Source organism: Dendrobates tinctorius, unplaced genomic scaffold (assembly GCF_039654945.1).
Source record: "Dendrobates tinctorius isolate UK_male_01 unplaced genomic scaffold, ASM3965494v1 ptg000263l, whole genome shotgun sequence".
NCBI classification, from domain to species: Eukaryota; Metazoa; Chordata; class Amphibia; order Anura; family Dendrobatidae; genus Dendrobates; species Dendrobates tinctorius.
The window spans coordinates 7712708-7733787 of record NW_027361930.1 but is presented as its reverse complement, the minus strand read 5'-3'; the positions used below and the strand labels follow the sequence as shown (position 1 = coordinate 7733787).

Here is a 21080-nt window from a genome sequence, read left to right as displayed (position 1 = left end):
TGACATGCCGTACTGTTTTTTTTTTTTTGTTTTTGTTTTTTTTTATGTATCTTACAGAGGATCTGGGGCTATAGAGTGGACAGGGGGTCACACATTTGACTCACTTACCCCCCTAACCACTGTATCTACTTGATATACCAATGTCAAAGCACTAAGAGCACTTTCTACCATACTATCTAAAAATGAGAGGTTTTGAATTACCAATAGGATCTGCAAAAAGTTGATGGTAAACAAATGTCTCTAAACAAAGTGGTGTGAGCTAGTACCCACTTAATAGGAGAATAACAAGGCATTCAATTTTAAGTCCTTGGGCAATTTGGACTATGTCTTATCAACATTTTGTGTGCTGGATACAACAAGGAAGACATAGGTACTACACACCCCACTGCTAACCGGTTGAGGGCACCTGTGTGGAAACGGTTCTTTTTTTGTGATATTTAATTTTTTTTTTTTTTTTTTTTTAAGTTTTATGTACTTAAAGGCTAACTAAATATCCCCATCCCCAATATCCCCATTTTTTTGCTAAACCAGTGTTTACCGGTATTTGATGGGTCGGAAACAATTCCCTGCGGTACAACATATGAATCTGAATTTGCTATATTGGTGCCATTTTGTTTCCCTATTCGTGCCAAATTTGTTTTTGGTTCCGAACATATTCAGTAATTTCTCCTCCCATTGACTCCAATGATGACTATTGTTTTTTTTTTTTTTTTTTTTTTTTTTTTTATTTAATTCATTTATTGAACTTCAGGACATAAAACATGTACAACATACAATTGGCCCATGTTAATAAACATTTTCCACAGAGCATACATGTTTCCATCCATTATTAGAATATAAAGCCAAATAATTATACACTATTTTTTTTTCTTAAAAGAACACGGTAGTATTATACATAACCTTCCCAGTATGCGCAAAGGACAGTTGGTTATATATCATAAAACATGTATATCGAACAAATCACATAAGCCTTTTAACATATTATTCGGATGAGGAAATCTAATCAGAAATTCCAAAACTAAACTACAACAACCACTACATCAACCTATATCTACTATTTCGCAGCCTAGCATCCTGCAGCATATTATCTCGTATGTGATGTCTCAACCTTGCAGGGTAAGGTGGGAGGAGTTCCACCTCCCCCAAATCTTGACAAATTTACCCGGGCATCCCCTGTTTTGGTATAACGTGCGTTCGTATGGAATAATCAAATTCACCAAGTCAACCCAAATTCTATGAGAGGGGGACAAAGTTCCCATCCACCGTAATGCCAGTACCATCCGTGCCATAAACAACGTCTCACACAGGAAGACCCCATCATATCGACCCCAAATCTCCTCATCCCATACCTCAAACAAGCAGACTAGTGGCTCCAGAGGGACCGGGGCCTGTATTAGGGATGACAGTAATGATGTCACCTCTCCCCAGTAATGCAGAACAGTGGGACACTGCCATATCATATGAATAAAATCTGCGTCTGGAGCGTGACACCTTAAACATTCTGATGACTGGTAACGGCCCATCCTCAAAAGTCTTGTCGGAGTCAAGTACGTCTGGTTGATATATAATTGTATCATTCTTTTGTTAATAGATGGTGATACTCCAATTGGAGATTCCAAAATCTCCTCCCACTGCTCATCCTGCGTATTAGGGATGAGCCGTTCCCACTTTCTCCTGACAGAACTTATGGCAGATTCTGCTCCCGCTGACGGCATGTATGTGTATAAAGAGGAGATGAGACCCTGAGGGCCCTGCGATTTGAGGATTCCTATCAGAGGCAGAGATTAAATAGTACGGCCCACACCCCTGCATCTTACATGCGATTGAAGAGCTGATCTCAGTTGTAAATAGCGGAAGAATTGGGATCTTGGGATATCATGCGCGACCCGTAATTGCTCAAAAGACTTCAAGGTCCCCTGATCATATAAGTCTCCCATCGAAGAGACGTCATGTTGAATCCAAAATTCAGTGGACGGGTGTTTTAGCAATTCTGGAAAATCAGTATTTCACAGGGGCATTTCGGCTATAAAATCTTTAAACCCAGACACTTTCTTGATTTGCCTCCATGTTAATCGTGCCAGTCGGAGCAGGGGTAGCAAACGAGGGGCATTAGTTCTTTCTACCTCAAGAAAACCCAGTGGGCAATCAGTCTGTGCAGCATGAAGCAGGTGACTTTCAGAGTTGGTAATGTAGCTACCCGGCATACAGTTACTTAAAGCTTTAGCTTGCCCAGCCAAATAATACAGGAAAAAATTTGGTAGCGCTGCTTCACCTCCCTTTTTTGGTCTTTGTAAGGTGGCCAATTTAAGTTTGGGCCTAGTTTTCCCCCCCCATATAAAAGACGTGATCTGGGAGTTAAGACTCACGAAGAAAGATCTGGGCACCTTCACAGCACTGTGTTGAAGGGAGTAGCTAAGCTTGGGAAGCAATATCATTTTAATCAAGTTAATGCGTCCGGCTACAGACAACGGAAGTTTGCTCCAGGATATAAATTTAATTTTAACTAGTTCCAGCAGTGGGTGGACATTAAGTTGTAAATCAAACACACTATCACGGGATATATAGATACCCAGATATTTAAAATTAGATACAATAGACACTGAGGAGAGAGCTTCCAGCTGCGGCATCGGGACATGAGAAAGGGGTAACAGAGCCGACTTCTCCCAATTTATATATATAAGCCTGAGTATTTACTAAATCTGTCTATTAGGGCTATCACTTGCGGGAAAGTTTCTTCGACTTCATCCATGAAAACCACCATATCATCAGCATATAAACCTATTGTGTCCACTCGACCCGCTATACCGATTCCCTTAATGCCAGGGTAAGACCGTATACGAATTGCCAGTGCCTCAATTGCATGAGCGAAGAGGGCAGGGGAGAGGGGGCAGCCTTGACGAGTCCCCCTATGTAATGGAAAAGACTCAGATATAGAGTTATTTACTATGATACGGGCCTTGGGTTTCATATATAGTATTTTGATCCACTTTATAAATCACCAAATCCATATCTTTGCAAGCACGCGGAGAGAAAAGGCCACTCAAGAGAGTCAAAAGCCTTGGCGGCATCTAACGATGCCAATGCCCATTTGTTGTCGGGTATTAGGGAGCTATATTGGACTATTGACCCCGTCTGATATTAATGGAAGTGCTCTTACCAGGCATGAAACCCGTTTGATCAGGATGTACAAGGTTCAATATAATGGAGTTCAGCCTGGTAGCTAGGATCTTAGTAAAGATTTTATAGTCCACATTCACTAATGAAATAGGACGGTAAGATCCACATTCCAAGGGGTCCTTTCCTTCCTTCCTAAGCATTATAATATTGGCCTCATAAAAAGAATCAGGCATAGACTTCCCTTCCCAAATTCCTCGAAATATCTTCACCAGAAGTGGCACCAGTATATCTTGGTATTTCTTATACAATTCAATGGGGGAACCCATCTGGTCCAGGGGCCTTTCCAGAAGCCATGCCCATTATGGCATTTTCTATCTCTTCCACGGTGAATGCAGCGTCCATAAGGGCTCGTTGTTCAGGGTCTAATGTAGGGAATGTCACATCTGATAAGTAGTCCAGGCACCCCAAATTATCAAAGTCACGTTAAGATTCATATAGTAATCTGTAGTAATCGATAAAAGAGCCAAGTATCTCCTCTGTCGAAGACACCAGTAAACCATCCGCTCTACGAATCTGCAGTATTGTATTGGAGGTATTATGCTGGCGTACCAAATAGGCCAAAAACTTACTTGCCTGGTTTCCCAATTCAAAATAAGATTGACGGGTGAAAAATAGTTTACGTTTAGATTTAGTGTCTATGTGCTGGGCGTACAACCTCCGGGCAGCCAACCACTCAATCCTATTGCCATTAGTTTGATTAGATATATATGTAGCCTCTGAGTCTTTCAATCGTCGCTCCATTTCCTCATCCTCCCTTGAGGTTACCCGCTTAATATAAGAGATTGTGGAGGACAGGCAACCTCTCAAGTATGCCTTAAGGGCATCCCAAAATAAATTAACATCTTGAGGTTCCGGATGAGACTCTATGAAACAATGCAATTGACTAATCGTTCTATCGGTGGATATTATTAACTTCAACCAGAAAGGATTCAACTTCCAAACTATCCCCTTGTTTAATTGTCCATATTTAAGCTTAAGGATGACCGGGCTATGATCGGAGATCCCCCTAGTGCCATGCTCTATGTTATCCACCCACATCGCCAGACTGCTGGAACCAAATATGTAATCCATGCGCGATAGAGAGCATTTAGTGGACGAGTGACAGGTATACTCTCAATTCAGGGTAACGCATCCTCCACAGATCCAGCCACCCGCCCTCCCTCATAAACAGTGACAGCAAAGTTGTAGTCTGCGAAGAGGCCCCCCCCCCAGTCATTCCATCATCCAGTCTCAATTTATCAAGGCAGTTGTTCATAACCATATTGAAATCCCCCATACAGATAACATCCGCATCTGGGTAATCCAGGGCAAAACTCATTGCCCTCTGAAGAAGAGACATACTAGCCGGAGGGGGGTTATAGACACATAGGATTACATTTTCCCTGGCATTTATCAGTGCATGCACAAAAACAAAACGACCCTCAGGATCCCTTTGAGTCTCCCTGGCCTCCCATCTAACGTCTCTATGTCCCAACAATGAAACCCCTGTCGAGTAGCTAGTGTGGAATGGGTGAACAGACCATTGTACCCAAGGCTTCTGCACACATCGAACAGTATCCCTGGTCAGGTGCGCCTCCACCAAGGCCACAATGTGAGGGTGGTAATGTCTGACCTGCGAAAAAACCTTAATATTTTTCCGAGGGGTTTTTATACCCTTCACATTCCATGTCATACAGATCAACTCAGACCCCATGTGTTACTCCGCTGAATATGTGGCACATCATTACCCAGGTAAAATTTAGAGACATCTCGTAAAAATGAAAAGTGTCGTTGGCTGCGAATCTTACGTAAAAAAACATATAAAATCACAACAAAGAAAAAACAAAGTAAATAAACAACAAACCGTATGGGAGCAACATCCTGCACTCCTGTCATGAAGCAAACAAGGGGATACCATCACTGAGCACAGTGTCCGGTATGGTTGGTAATTGGACGCTGGCGGATAGAGCTCTAATCAGGCCATTGATGCAAAGGTATTGACCAGCAATATATACACTAGGATTCCTCTGCAGCAGACCCCCGTGGGATCGCAGCCATTCAGCCGCCCCCGCCGTATCCGTGAAAAACTGAGTGGAACCCTCATAAACCACTCGAAGCCGGGCCGGATAAATCATTGAGTACATAACATTCCTCTCCCGGAGGCTCTTTTTGACCTCCATGAACTGTGCCCACTGTTTCTGAAGTTCCATGGAGAAGTCTGGGAAAATCGAGACCGTGGCGTTGTTGAACTTGATGGGGCTTTTCTGCCGTGCCAAATGCAGAGCCACATCCCTGTCCCTGCAGTTAAGGAGACGTGCCAGAAAAGTTCTAGGTGGGGCTCCAGGAGGAAGAGGCCTAGTGGGGACTCTGTGGGCCCGCTCCACCGCAAATGTCGAAGAAAATTCTTCTCCCAAAGTAGTTTTGAGCCAATCTTCCAGAAACTGCTCCGGGTGTTGACCCTCCGAACGTTGCGGGAGCCCAATAATTCAGACATTCCGACGCATTCTGCCTCCATGCATTCATAGAGCCTGCCACCTTTAACTTGGCTTCCATAGGTGTGATGGTGTCTTCTACCTGAGATACCCGTTTCTCCACCTCCGTAATGCGGCCCCTCATGGCTTGCATATCTTGTCGGAGGTGTCCCACCTCAGTGTGCACGTCCTCCATCTTCCCAGTTAGAGATGTCCTGGTCAAGGCGATGGGCTGCATCAGTTGTTCAGATGCCTGTTTGAGGGTTAACTCCTCCTGCTCTTTCTCCTCCTCGCCTCCAGAAGGGCGGCTTTTACGCTGAGCCTGTGAAGGGTTGGTTTTAAGGGGTTTTGCAACGTCAGAATGGTCTATTCTAGCATATTCTTTTGGCCGCTCCCGTTCCCTTAGAGCGGCTCATTTTAACAGCAATATGGCACGGCTGGTTATGAAGAACAGTACACTAGGGACCTCTATTATAGGCGTAGCAGGGCTCTCATATAGTGACAGCAGAGCCCCAAAGATAACGCAGATCTGTAAGGCCACGCAGGAAAACAATGTCCAGCTCCAAGCAGCAGACGAGGGCCCTTATAACCCGGGGGGGGGGGGAGACCACAGCGCCCCACAAGACAGCAGCCAGGAAGGGACCCAGGCCATTAAAGTAATAGCACCAACAGGCTAAGCGATATAGCAAAAAGGAGGAAGCGGGGCCCAATCTTTCAGGGCACTCACCGCTTGCCCTCCACAGTCCTTGAAGGATATGTGCTCACCCGTCTGTCAGCGCTGCAGCAATGGGGACCAGCACCGCGTCTCACCAGCAGCGCGTGTGCTTCAAAGATGGCTGCAGGCCCGCCGGCCGGCCGTCCCAGCCTCCAACCACCGCCAGCACACGGGAGTCCAGCAGCACTCTCCCAAGGGGGGGGCCCAGGAGCGCCCGGCACAAACACCAGGGAGGGTTGTCAAGACGCCACTGAGGGGGCGCGGGGCTCACACTCCAAAGCTCCCACCGCGTCTCCCCCTCCTGTACCTCCTGGAGAAAGACGCGCCACTCCAGCGGCTCCACGGGGCTAGAAGCTGTAAGTCCGTCCTGTCGGAGTGCACAGTTAAGATGGCCGCCGTCTCCCCCCAGGTCCCGCGTCCCCACCGGCTTTTCCAGCGCTCGGCTCACTGAGGCTGGCGATCCTGTCTCCCCGGGCACTGGAAGACTCCCGGGAACCAGGAGAGCAAGTTGGCCGCAGCTAAGTGCCGGTGAGACTGCTGGATAGGCAGGATAATTACAGGATAGCAGGAGCTCCGTCTCAGCGCGTCCTCCTGGCTCACTACATCGCCACGCCCCCCTCCGACTATTGTTTTTGCAATATTCACCACCTATCGTAATCCAAACCGAATTTTGAAACATTCGCTCAACTCTATTTTGCACTACTGGTTTGAATAATCATTAGCTCTTATTGAATAAAATAGCTTATCCTAAGGTTACGTTCCCATGATTAGTTTTTGGTGGGTTTTGGATGCGACATATTTTCTTTGCTAAAAAACAAACAAAATGTAGCGTCTTGGAGTTACAGCATAATAGGATGTATAGAAATGTCATGCCCACTGTGCTTTTTTCACAGTGTAAACTTACTTGTGGTACATGTTTGAAATATACAACTTGTCAATTTCTCTTGTGGGTATACTGGGTTTCATATGTGGATTTTCCCCATAGACTTGCATTAGATATGGAACATATGTAGGTAAAAAAAAACGCTTATGCAGGCGGTTTTAGTCCATTTCTAATGATAGAATCATAGAATCGTAGAGTTGGAAGGGACCTCCTGGGTCTTCTAGTGCAACCCCCTGCTCAAAGCAGGATTCGCTAAATCATCCCAGACAGATGTCTGTCTGTTTGAAGACTTCTATTGAAGGAGAACTCACCACCTCTCGTGGCAGCCTGTTCCACTCATTGATCACTCTAACTGTCAAAAAGTTATTTCTAATATCTAATCTGTGTCTCCTCCCATTCAGTTTCATCCCATTGCTTCTAGTCTTTCCTTGTGCAATTGAGAATAAAGATGATCCTTCTACAATGTGACAGCCCTTGAGATATTTGTAGACATTTATTAAGTCTCCTCTCAGTCTTCTCTTTTGCAAGCTAAACATTCCCAAATCCTGCAACCTTTCCTCATAAGACAGGGTTTGCAGACCGGTCACCATTCTGGTCGCTCTTTTCTGAACTTGCTCCAGTTTGTTGCTTTTTTTTTAGATGTGGTGCCCAAAACTGGACACAGTATTCCAGATGAGGTCTGACCAAAGAGGAGTAGAGGGCAATAATGACTTCACGTGATCTATACTGTATGCTTCTGTTAATACATCCCAGAATTGCATTTGCCTTTTTTGTTGCTGCATCACACTGTTGACTCATGTTCAGTCTGTGATCTATTAGTATTCCCAAGTCTTTTTCACATGTGATGTGCTGTTGTTTAGCCCTATTCCTCCCATTCTGTATATGATTTTTTCATTTTTATTGCCCAGTTGTACTACTTTGCATTTTTCCCTGTTAACAACCATTCTGTTAGTTGCTGCCCACTGCTCCAGTTTATTTATTTCTTTTTGAATCCGCTCTCTCTCTTCTCTAGTATTAGCTATCCCTCCTAGCTTTGTGTCATCAGCAAATTTAATCAGTTTACCCTCAATTCCTTCATCTAAATCGTTGATAAAGATGTTGAACAATACAGGGCCCAGGACAGAGCCCTGTGGTACCCCACTTGAGACATTCTTCCAACTGGATGTGCAGCCATTTACGACCACTCTTTGGGTCCGATCACTAAGCCAGTTATGAATCCACCTAACAGTTGCCTTGTCCATTCCATACTTAGTCATTTTTTTCAATAAGGATTGTGTGAGATACTGTGTCAAATGTTTACCCATTTCTACCCCACTTCATACGGTCCTTGCCACGCTTGTAACATGAAAATAAAAGTTGTGTCTTATAATGTCAGGGGGCTAAATAGCCCTTGGAAGAGATTTTCCATTGGTAAAGAAATTAACGGGTTACATCTGAGGTTGTATACCTCCAAGAAACTAAGTTCAAAAAGGACAACCACCCTTCTATAAATGTCAAAAATTTCCCATTTGTATTTGAGTCTTGCGGCCCACTAGAGAAAGCTGGGGTTTTAACCCTGATTGATAATTCAATTTCCTTTTGAATTTCACTCTGAAGTCAAGGACGTAAAAGGTCACTATCATATTCTTCTATGCAAATTGAACGGCCACACCTTCACAGTAGTTAATACTTATGTTCCCACCATCAGACAACTTGGCTTCCTAAATAAGCTAATGAAAAAAATCGACACCTTACGCTTAGGAACTCTACTTTTATTAGGTGACTTTAATATGGTGCCAGATAATACACTAGACTCCACCTCCCCCAACAGACAAAGATCGCAATCCTTCAACAGCTGGATTTATAATCACGAGCTATTCGACTCATTCCGCTGTTTGAACACCACATCTAGAGAATTTACTCATTTTTCTGATGGCCATCGGTCGGCCTCTAGAATAGACTTGATACTAACAGATGTCTTCTTGCCAAGGTTCTCCTCCGTCTCCATACTTAATAAATCTATTTCAGATCATTCTCCGGTAACTGCAGAATTGACAGTAGGGCCTCCAACTCACCCCCAATTCATGTGGAAATTCAACTCCTCTTTGCTTCATAACCCTTCCACCAAATCTGAAATCTGCTCAGCCTTACAGAATTATTTTAGTGAAAACGACTCCGTCCTTCTAAATCCATTTTCCTGTTGGAACGCTCACAAGGCGGTATTGAGGGGAGTTTTGATCCAAATTTCCTCTAGACAAAAAAAAAGTTAACAGAGAGAAAATCCTTACCCTACAACAGTCAATTAAATCTAAAGAAGAACTTTGTCGATCCTCTGTTTCCTCTAGCAAACAAGCTGTATTATCAGAACTTACTGATCTTAGAATGCAATTAAGGAAACTCATATTCAATTTTTACAACTCAGCTATTAGATCGGCAAAATGCAAGCATTACTTATCTATAAATCGCCCTTCAAAATACATGTCAAACAGAATTAAGAATATACAGAAACGGAATAGAATTGACACTATAACTTCCTCTAATGGTACATCTCTGGTCCACCCTAAAGATATTGTAACTGCTTTTGCCGATTATTACAAAAATCTGTATAATATTATTCAGGATAACCCTAATTTGCAGCCAACTACCTCAGAGATTGGATCATTCCTTTCCAGCATGAACCTTCCAAAACTCAACTCTGAAGACTTATCTTTTTTGTCTTCTCCCTTCACTGAACAAGAAGTCCTGGAAACTATAAAAAAAAAAAAACTGAAAACATTTAAATCACCCGGACCAGACGGGTTTAGTAATGATTATTTCAAGTCTTTTAGTAATTTATTGGCCTCTCACCTTGTAAAAGTATTTAATTCAGCTTTGCACTCAGGTCAATTTCCCCATTGTCGTAATCCCTAAACCAAATTCTGACAGTAGCCAAGTTTTTAATTATAGACTTACCGTATTTTTCGCTTTATAAGACGCACTTTTGTTCCCCCAAATTTTGGGGGAAAGTAGGGGGTGCGTCTTATAATCCGAATATACGGGGGAGGGGGTGTATATATATATATATGTACTGCAGGGTCCAGGGGAGGTGGGGGCAGCTTTGGAGCGGTGCTGTGAGCTGGTAAAAGCTGCCGAAGGGAGCCTTTGATCTCCTGCTCCCGCTCATATAATATGCACTGCCGCTGTCCATCACCATGGTGCTGAAACCGCACCACGGTGACTGGCTGGGGGAGCGGTGCATATTATAGCTGCCTGCGCCCTCCTTTGATCGCACATGATCCCCTGTGTTAGATATCGCCCCCATGCTGCTGCCCATAGTAAAATAAAAAACTCTTTCCTTACCTCCTCCAGCGCTGATCTCCCGGTGTCTCTGCTGCTGCTGTCATCAGCACTCTGCTGTGCTGATCACATGACCGGCTCTGAGAACCAGGAAGTGGAGGAGGAGCTCAACCACACTGAGGGAGACACGAGGAGGGACAGCGCTGAGAAGGTAAGGAAAGAGTTTATTTTAATAAAAGCAGCAGCATGGAGGCGATATCTAACACAGGGTGATGTGTGCCAGCCACAGGGGGGCCAGTGTGCCAGCCACAGGGGGGCCAGTGTGCCAGCCACAGGGTGATGTGTGCCAGCCACAGGGGGCCAGTGTGCCAGCCACAGGGTGATGTGTGCCAGCCACAGGGGCCAGTGTGCCAGCCACAGGGTGATGTGTGCCAGCCACAGGGGGGCCAGTGTGCCAGCCACAGGGGGGCCAGTGTGCCAGCCACAGGGGGGCCAGTGTGCCAGCCACAGGGGGGCCAGTGTGCCAGCCACAGGGTGATGTGTGCCAGCCACTGGGGGCCGTGTGCCAGCCACAGGGTGATGTGTGCCAGCCACAGGGGGGCCAGTGTGCCAGCCACAGGGGGCCAGTGTGCCAGCCACAGGGTGATGTGTGCCAGCCACAGGGTGATGTGTGCCAGCCACAGGGGGGCCAGTGTGCCAGCCACAGGGGGGCCAGTGTGCCAGCCACAGGGGGGCCAGTGTGCCAGCCACAGGGGGGCCAGTGTGCCAGCCACAGGGGGCCAGTGTGCCAGCCACAGGGTGATGTGTGCCAGCCACAGGGGGGCCAGTGTGCCAGCCACAGGGTGATGTGTGCCAGCCACTGGGGGCCGTGTGCCAGCCACAGGGTGATGTGTGCCAGCCACAGGGTGATGTGTGCCAGCCACAGGGGGGCCAGTGTGCCAGCCACAGGGGGGCCAGTGTGCCAGCCACAGGGGGGCCAGTGTGCCAGCCACAGGGGGGCCAGTGTGCCAGCCACAGGGTGATGTGTGCCAGCCACAGGGTGATGTGTGCCAGCCACAGGGTGATGTGTGCCAGCCACAGGGGGGCCAGTGTGCCAGCCACAGGGGGGCCAGTGTGCCAGCCACAGGGTGATGTGTGCCAGCCACAGGGGCCAGTGTGCCAGCCACAGGGTGATGTGTGCCAGCCACAGGGGGCCCGTGTGCCAGCACAAGGGGGCTATATTCAATATAAGGTGGCCATATCCAGATTAAGGGGGCTAATTTTAGGGTGGGGGGGCTATGAGGGACATATACCCTATATGATTTGTTAGACGGACACTGGCATTATAAGACGGACCCCATTTATTAAAAAATTCTCTATTCCTTCACCACATTTGGGGGTGCGTCTTATAATCAGGTGCGTCTTATAAAGCGAAAAATACGGTATATCCCTCATCAACACAGACGTAAAAATTTACGCAAAAATCTTGGCTAATAGACTAAATCAATTTCTCCCGACACTAATTTCCAACGATCAGATAGGCTTCATTAAAGGAAGACAATCCATAGATGGTACAAGAAGGCTCATTAACATAATTAAGCTCATTTCCTCGAAAAACCTCAAAGCCACTGTTATCTCTCTTGATGCTGAGAAAGCGTTTGACCGCCTTAATTGGTCTTATCTTGAAGCGACTCAAAAAATTTGGAATGAATTCTCGACTCACGGGAGGTATTATGGCTTTGTACTCCGGCCCTGGGGCGAGGGTATATTCCAGCAATCATCTTTCCCCTACGTCTAATATAGCTAATGGGACTAGACAGGGCTGCCCCTTGTCACCATTGCTTTTCGCATTGGCTATTGAACCTCTGGCCCAATTAATCAGGAATAGGACTAAGATCTCAGGAATTAAAACCTTGCATAGAGATTTTAAAATAGTGTTATATGCAGATTATATAATTCTTACCCTTACCGATCCAAGCAACTCTATCACTGCCTTACAAACTCTAATCCAGACTTTTTCCAAGGTATCTTATTTTAAAATAAACAACTCTAAATCCAAAATACTTATCTTTAACCTGGGAATAGACCAAGGAAAAATTGAGGGCCTCTCGCCTTGGGGTTGGGCTACTGATGGGCTGACATACCTAGGCCTAAAATTTGTCAAAAATATAAACTCTCTTATAAAATTAAACTTAGAGATTCTTACCAAAAAGCTTTTTAATGAATTTCGCATATCTAGAGATCATGGACTCTCTTGGTGGGGATGAATCATGATGGTTAAATCATACATCTTCCCAAAAATCCTATATCTACTTTGCTCTCTTCCTTTAAAAGTTCCCACTTCTTCTCTTACAAATCTCCAAGCCTCATTGAATTCCTTTATATGGAATAACAAAAGACCCAGAATAGCAAAAAACATTCTCTACAACCATAAATCTTATGGTGGAGCTTGTTCCCCAAATATCACGGCTTATTACACTGCAAATTTAGTCAAACAAAGCGCATTCTGGTGGCCACATGATAAGACACCAGCTTGGCATGAACTAGAATTGTCTTTTAACAATTATAAACCTCTTCACCTACTAATTCTGAACCAACTCCTTCATAAAAAATTAATTGAAAACTCTCATCCAATTTTTCAAGCTATTACTGAAGCTTGGAAAACATTTTCTGTTCCAAAAAGAGGCTCTAATAAAGAAGTCACATTAAAACATTTGACCTTATCAGTTATTTTTCAAGCATCCAATCAGACTATTGACCCTGTTTGGTCTCAAAAGACTCAAGGATTTATACGATGGTGCTCTTTGTACACCTTATAACAAACTCAAGAATAGATTTCAATCTACTACTCCTGCTTTCTTACAATATGTCATCCTTAAAGACAAACTCCATGAGTTCCTTGCTATTTCACCAAGAATTTTTGAATCAGCAGTTAACCTTATTTGTAATATACACCATAATATTTTCTGGAGTTTTGAGTATACATACAAGTGGTGTAATAATAGCTTTGCAGTGGTCAAGACTCAAAATATTATCAAATGGGAAAGCGAATTACATACAATAATTGACCCTCCTGACCTTGAACAGGCATGCACCCTCTCGTACGCCTCTACCATTTCCTTATCACTACAAGAGACCCACTTCAAACTTTTAACGAGATGGTATTATACCCCTGTAAGACTCCATAGAATCAACCCTGACAATTCTCCACTCTGTTGGAGGGGTTGTGGAAGGCCAGGAAATATCTTGCATATATTTTGGCAATGTCCCAAAATTGTTCCCTTTTGGAGAAAGGTTTCAAATCTTATGGATTTTATCTTAGGAACGCGACTAATTTTGTCTCCTCGTCTGGCCCTTCTTTCTCTAGACGCTGACAAAATTGACCCTACTAACAGGCTGTTGATTGTGCACATTTTACTAGTTTCCAAACACAATATCGCTTTCCTTTGGAAAAATCCAAAACCTCCACAAATTAACGATATTATAGACAAAATTAGCCTTCATCATTCCTTTGAACTGAAATTTGCACATATGCATGATCAATTTGCCAAACATGCTAGGAAATGGTCTAGATGGCTGGAGCTATTCTCTTAAGGTCTTCAGCTAGAGTGCGCCTGCCTAGGCCCCTTTGGGGTTAGGGCTTTGGCTTGGAACAAATGTAATATATTATATGCTTAAATACTTACCTTTGTAATAGTTCATTGTATAATATGCTTCTGCATTAACATGTTACATTTTATGTATTCTTTACATTTGGACACTGTTGTGCTTCCTCTTTTCCTTCTTTTCCTTTTCATCTTTCCTTCCCTCCCCTACACCTTCTTCCCCATTTATTAAAACTCCAATAAAACGTTTGGTAAACAATCAAGCCATACAGGGCAGTGATGAGAAGTGGAGAGCCTGACTTTGCTTGGCTCCACCTTCTTGACTGAATACAACTAATTACCACAAAGCACATTTGGGCATTAAGCTACCTATTCTGCTAAATGACACATCAATTTGGGCTACTAAGGAAGCCTTTGGGGACTTTAGGAGCTGATGGCAGTTTATGGAGCAAAATCCGCCCGCGTGCGCCTATTAATCCCACAGTTACATACATACATGCCTGCCGTAACACTTGTTGCTTTGTTAATGTTATGCTTTTCTCATCACAGGGGCCTCTCTACCTCCAGCTCTAAAGCCAAAGAAGACAGTTGGTTGAGATCGCTGTTTGTTCGGAAAGTTGATCCCCGTAAAGACGCTCATTCTAATCTACTGGCCAAGAGGGAGACCAGCAACCTCTACAAGATACAATGTAACTCTTCCCGCATTATGTACTGTGGTCTTTGTTGTCTTTGGAAACTGTTTATTTGTAAATAAGACATATTCTCAAATAGTTTGGTGGAAATATTTTACAAAAAGTGAAAAATATGTAAACCCAATGGATACATATTACAAGTAATATAGTAACAAGTACTTGCCAAACCTTACAGTGAAAGATCAGACAAATGACAGGTAATATGGACCCAGCCATAATGAATCAGCACGATAGGACCTTATTGTAAAATATACATTAATATAAGTAACACTAAGCAGAAAACACAGATACCATAATAAATAGACAGAAAGTAGTGACCGCTATAGTATAGCGTATAGGTGCAGCACGAGAGCAGTATGGGAGATTATAACTGCAATAAATAAAATCATCCACCGAGCAGGGCGCCAAGCCGAATAAATCTGGTAGTCTTACATCTGAATCAAAAAAGCCATTATTTTGGTCACTAAGCAAAAAAATTACCTTTTAGTACAGGTAAAAAAAGAAAGCATTGTCACTAGATAATGGTCCTGACTCACTGCGCTAGTGCTGTCTGTCTTTTGGTAAAGACAAAATGCATAAAAATGTATATTCTTAGTGGACCCATAACAATCACTGTGCCTTTTCACATTTCGTACTTTGATCTGTGTTGTGGGTCAAACTCGCCTATGGAAGTCAATGGCCCGGTGTGTAATCAATATGATACAGATGACAGTAGTGTATCTGTAGTTGGATTACTATAATGGTAACATTATCTTGCCATTACTACATTACTAGTGTCAAGTGTCTAATCCTGTATCCTATCACAGACCAGAACTAGTTGTATTACATTATAGAACGGAATATTTCACTGTTCTAAGTATCCCAATGTTAATGTCATTAATAACATTTTTTGGTGTATCATTACTTTTTTTCCCCCCTCTACATGTACAAACTTAGTGTTTGAGTGTACACTTAAAAGGAATCTGACATCAGGTTTTTGCTCCCCCCCCATCTGAGAGCAGCATAATGCAGGGACAGATAGCTTGATTCCAGTGATGTCACTGATTGAGCTGCTTGCTGCAGATCTAGCAGTACTCTAAATGCTGAGTTCTGTATAACCCCGCCCACACCACTGATTGGTAGCTTTCTGTATACACTGTACATGGGCATTAAGCTACCAATCGGTGGTGGGGGGTTATATAGAGCTTAGGCTGGGTTCACATTGTGTTAAGGGGCAGTGGGTTGACGGATCCGTTACATAGCGGCACTAAGGCTAGGTAATGGATCGGTTAACGCCGTCATTGCCCGCAATGAATGTAGCGCATCCTAACGCATGCCAAAATCGGCATACGTTAGCAAGTATGCATTAATTCATGACGCACCCTTGAACGCTGCTTGCAGCATTTTTGGGTGCGTTGGCAGTAACGCACGGAGAACGGACCTGTTCGCTGTGCATAGAACTGTATGGGCTAACGCATGGTAGTGCATGGTACCTTAGCGCTACCTAGCGTTAACGCATACCGTTAACGCTAGGTCACTAAAGATGTCAAAAATGACATCAGCGTTAGCGCATCCGTTTAACGGCTCTGTTAAAGGGAATCTGTCACCCCTTTTTTGAGATATCATATAATGATATCATTCAATTGTGTGTCGCATAAGGATTCTCTTAGTACTTTTGCTTCCCCCTGACCCCGCACCTTTCATGCATAAATACCTTTTTTATATCGGTTCAGATGTATGTAAACTGCCGCTGTCCGGTCCGCTGGGCGGGGCTTATTCACCTGCTCCCCCCCGTCTTGCTCTTGGTATTTCTTCTTGTGTAGAGCAAGACAGGGAGGGGGGTGGAAGTTGAATAAGCCCCGTCCATCGGACTGGACCGTGACAGTTTACATACATCTGAACCGATATAAAAAAGGTATTTATGCCTGAAAGGTGCGGGGTCAGGGGGAAGCAAAAGTACTAAGAGAATCCTTATGTGACACACAATTGAATGATATCATTATATGATGTCTCAAAAAAGGGGTGACAGATTCCCTTTAAATGGATGCCCTAACGCAATGTGAACCTAGCCTTAGGGATATGGAAGACAACAAAGCAACAGGTCTACTAGTTCTCTACACTGTGTTCCAAATTATTATGCAAAAAGAGTTTAGGAGTGATAAGGTTAGAATTTTTTTGTTTGTCCTTTACACTCATTGATGGTGATGTGTGTCAGGGCTTTTTATATCACTGAAAGCAATTGCAGATACCTGTGCAAATTAGTTTGGCAGGTGTGTCCAAATAAAGGCAACGATTACTGAAGTAGGCTGTTCCACATTATTAAGCAGCCTACATTTTTTGCCACTATGGGAAAGAAAAAGGATGTGTCGGCTGCTGAGAAGCAACAAATTGTGGAGTATTTAGGTCAAGGCATGACTACAATCAACATTGCCAAGACACTTCATCGTGATCATCGCACAATCAAGAAGTATGTAGCTGATTCCCAGCACACACGTGTGCGTGCTGATAAGGAAGAATTGAGGACTCTTTCCAACAGGCAATTGCGTCAGGTTAAAGTAGCAGCTGCAAAAATGCCTTGTCATAGCAGCAGACAAGTTTTTGAAGCTGCTGGTGCCTCCAACGTCACCCGAACAACAAGATGCAGGGTCCTTCAGAGGTTTGCAGCTGTGCGTAAGCCATCCTGTCGACCATCTCTATCCACTGCACACAAGCAGAAACGGCTCCAGTGGGCCAAACGATACATGAAGACTGACTTCCAAACTGTTTTGTTCACCGATGAGTGCCGTGCAACGCTCGATGGTCCAGATGGATGGAGTGGAGGATGGCTGGTTGATGGACACCCCATGAAAACACGGCTAAGGCGCCAACAAGGAGGAGGTGGAGTAATGTTTTGGGCTGGAATCATGGGGAGAGAGATTGTCGGCCCCTTTAGGATCCCTGAAGGGGTAAAGATGAACTCCATAATCTATGTGGAGTTTCTAAAACAGCACTTCCTGCCATGGTTCAAGAGGAAGAACCGTGCTTTCCGCAGCAAGATCAATTTCATGCATGATAATGCACCGTCTCATGCTGCAAATAACACATCTGCATCTCTGGCTGCTATGGGAGGACAAACTTATGGTGTGGCCACCATCTTCCCCTGACCTCAACCTCATTGAGAACCTCTGGAGCATCATCAAAAGGAGTGTCTATGATGGCGGGAGGCAGTTCACATCTAAGCAACAGCTCTGGGAGGGTATTCTGTCCACATGCAAAACAATTGAAGCACAAACCATCCAAAAACTGACATTTTCAATGGACGAGAGAGTTCAGAAGCTTCTTTCGAACAAGGGGTCCTATGTGCAAATGTAACATCACCTAGAATAACGTTTTGACTTGAAAACTGTTTGATTTCATTTTGTAATAAGCTGATAATGCTTATAATTTCACAATTGACCATTTTTTTTGTTCAAAATAAAAATAAAAAGGTTGAAAACTCTGCTGTGCATAATAATTTGGAACATGCATTTTGAGTGTTTCTTATTTTTAAAAATATACTGTTTTCATAGGCAGTTTGTTCAAAAACATTGCAATTATACTAGAATATTAGATGACTGGAAAATAACAATGACTGCAATTCATATAGGTAATATAGAGAAAATATGAGGAAATATCTTTTGCATAATAATTTGGAACACAGTGTAGTGATAATCTCCTGCTGATAGCAGTGATTTTATCAAAACTACACTAAGTACCCCAATAAGTGACACATCGCAGGAATCTGAGTCTCTGCCCCTACATTATGCTGCCCTTAAATCGGGTGACAAAAATCTGGTGACAGATTCTTATGTCAGGAAAAATGTCTGTCTTTTTGTTAACTAGATAATTTCTAAAATTGAGTGACTTGAGTGTCTGATTACTTTTTTGACATAGTAGACCCAATGCACGATCTACTTTTTCCTCTAATACGGTTTTCTTTTATTACTCCAGTTCACAATGTAAAGCCAGAATGTCTTAATGCATACAACAAGCTCTGGTAAGTTCCCTCCACGTTTAACCCCTTAGTGATGGAGCCAATTTGCTACTTTATGACCAAGCCAATTTTTACAATTCTGGCCACTGTCACTTTGAGGTTATAGCTCTGGAACGCTTCAACGGATCCCGCTGATTCTGAGATTATTTTTTCGTGACATATTGACATATTTTACTTCATGTTAGTGGTAAAAATTTCTTCGATATGACTTGTGTTTCTGAAAAAAACAAATATGGCGAAAATATTTAAAATTTTGCAGTTTTCAAACTTATAATTTTTATGCCCTTTTATCAGAGAGAGATGTCACACAAAATAGTTAATAAATAACATTTCCCACATGTCTACTTCACATCAGCTCAATTTTGGAACCAAAAATTTTTTTGTTAAGTTAAAATTGTTAAAAGTTGACCAGCGATTTCTCATTTTTACAACAAAATTTACAACATCATTTTTTCTTTAGGGATCACATTACATTTAAAGTCACTTTGAGGAGTCAATATGACAGAAAATACCCAAAAGTGACACCATTCTAAAAACTGCACCCCTGCTCAATAACACATTCAAGAACTTTATTAACCCTTTACGTGCTTCACACGAACTGAAGCAATGTGGAAGGAAAAAAGTAACGTTTAACTTTTTTTTTTTTTTCACAAACATTTTACTTCAGAACCAATTTTTTTTATTTTCACAAGTGTAAAAGGAGACAGTGAACCACAAAATTTGTTGTGCAATTTCTCCTGAATACGCCGATACCCCATATGTGGGGATAAACCACTGTTTGGGCGCACGGCAGGGCTTGGATCGGAAGGAGCGCCATTTGACACTTTCAAAGCAGAATTGGCTGGAATTGAGATCGGACGCCATGTCACGTTTGGAGAGCCCCTGATGTGCCTAAACAGTGGAAACCCCCCAAACAAGTGACACCATTTTGGAAACTAGACCCCTTAAGGAACTTATCTAGATGTGTGGTGAGCACTTTGAACCTCCAAGTGCTTCACAGAAGTTTATAACGTAGAGCTGTGAAAATTAAAAACTTTTTTTTTTTTCCACAAAAATGATTTTTTTAGCCCCCAATTTTTTATTTTCCCAATGGTAACAGGAGAAATTAGACCCCCAAAGTTGTGCAATTTGTCCTGAGTACGCTGTTGCCCCATATCTTGGGGTAACCCTCTGTTTGGGCACACTTCGTGGCTCGGAAGGGAGGGAGCACTGTTTGACTTTTAGAATGAAAAATCAGCTGGAATCAATGGTGGCGCCATGTCGCATTTGGAGACCCCCCTGATGTGCCTAAACAGTGGAAACCCCTCAATTCTAACTCCAACCATAACCCCAACACAACCCATAATCCCAATCCTAACCACAAATCTACCCCTAATCCTAACCATAACCTTAATCCCAACCCTAGCCATAACCCTAACCACAAAGGTAACCCCAACACACCCCTAACTCTCATCCCAACCCTAACTAATCCCAAAATGTAAATATATTTTCGTCATTTCATTATTTTTCTCTAACTATGGGGGTGATAAAGAGGGGGTTTATTTATATATTTTTTTTTTTTATTTTCATCACTGTGATAGGGTCTATCACAGTGACCAAAATGAACCAATAGGAAAAATGTTCCTGGGAGCCGGCCGGCAGATCTTGACGGGCGCATTGCGCATGCGCCTGCCATTTTTTTCCCGGAAGATGGTGCCCATGGAGGGGAAGCACGCGGACCGGGGGGATCGGGGACCCTATTTCTCTGTCCTCTGATGTGCGTTAAATGGCACATCGGGCTTTTTTTTTTTTTTTTTTTTCATTTGCGGTCGCCGTTATATTGTTAATAATGGCGATCGCAAAACCGGGGTCGGTAAAAACCGACCTGAATCATGTTCTCTGGGTTCTCAGCTACCCCCGGCGGCCGAGACCCCAGAGAAAATCCGACTTTGGGGGGTGCTATACACTTTTTCTACAGCGCCATGAATTAACGGCGCTGTGGTTTAAGTACCTTTAACTACCGCCGCTAAACGACATATCGGCGGTCGTTAAGGGGTTAATGTAAACCACTGTACTGTAGGTAACACTGCATGAAAAAAAGCAGTGTAGGGGGTGACCAAACCACAATGTCTGGACTGTTTTTAAAAATAAGGGCATTAAAAAGGACAGTAAAATTTACTGTTGCTTCCAAAAATGTAGACAGTTTTCATTGATGAGACAGAACATGTGGCGCACACTGATAGATTTGATGCACCTTAGACTTTTTCTTTGGGGTTGTATACTTTAGACCAGAATCTGGTCTCTGAGACCTGTCGCTCATCTGTAAGAAAGAGAAATGTGAGGGGAACAAACTC

The 21080-nt window shown here is 43.4% G+C and overlaps 1 protein-coding gene across 1 annotated transcript in view; it reads left to right on the top strand.

Moving 5' to 3' along the window:
* Positions 1-21080, top strand: part of NIPSNAP2 (nipsnap homolog 2) — a 54727-nt gene that overhangs the window by 16428 nt on the left and 17219 nt on the right. The window contains exons 2-3 of the mRNA XM_073558950.1: positions 14614-14753; positions 18705-18750. Of these exons, the coding sequence (XP_073415051.1) occupies positions 14614-14753; positions 18705-18750 (186 nt within the window). The remainder of the gene's footprint in view (positions 1-14613; positions 14754-18704; positions 18751-21080) is intronic.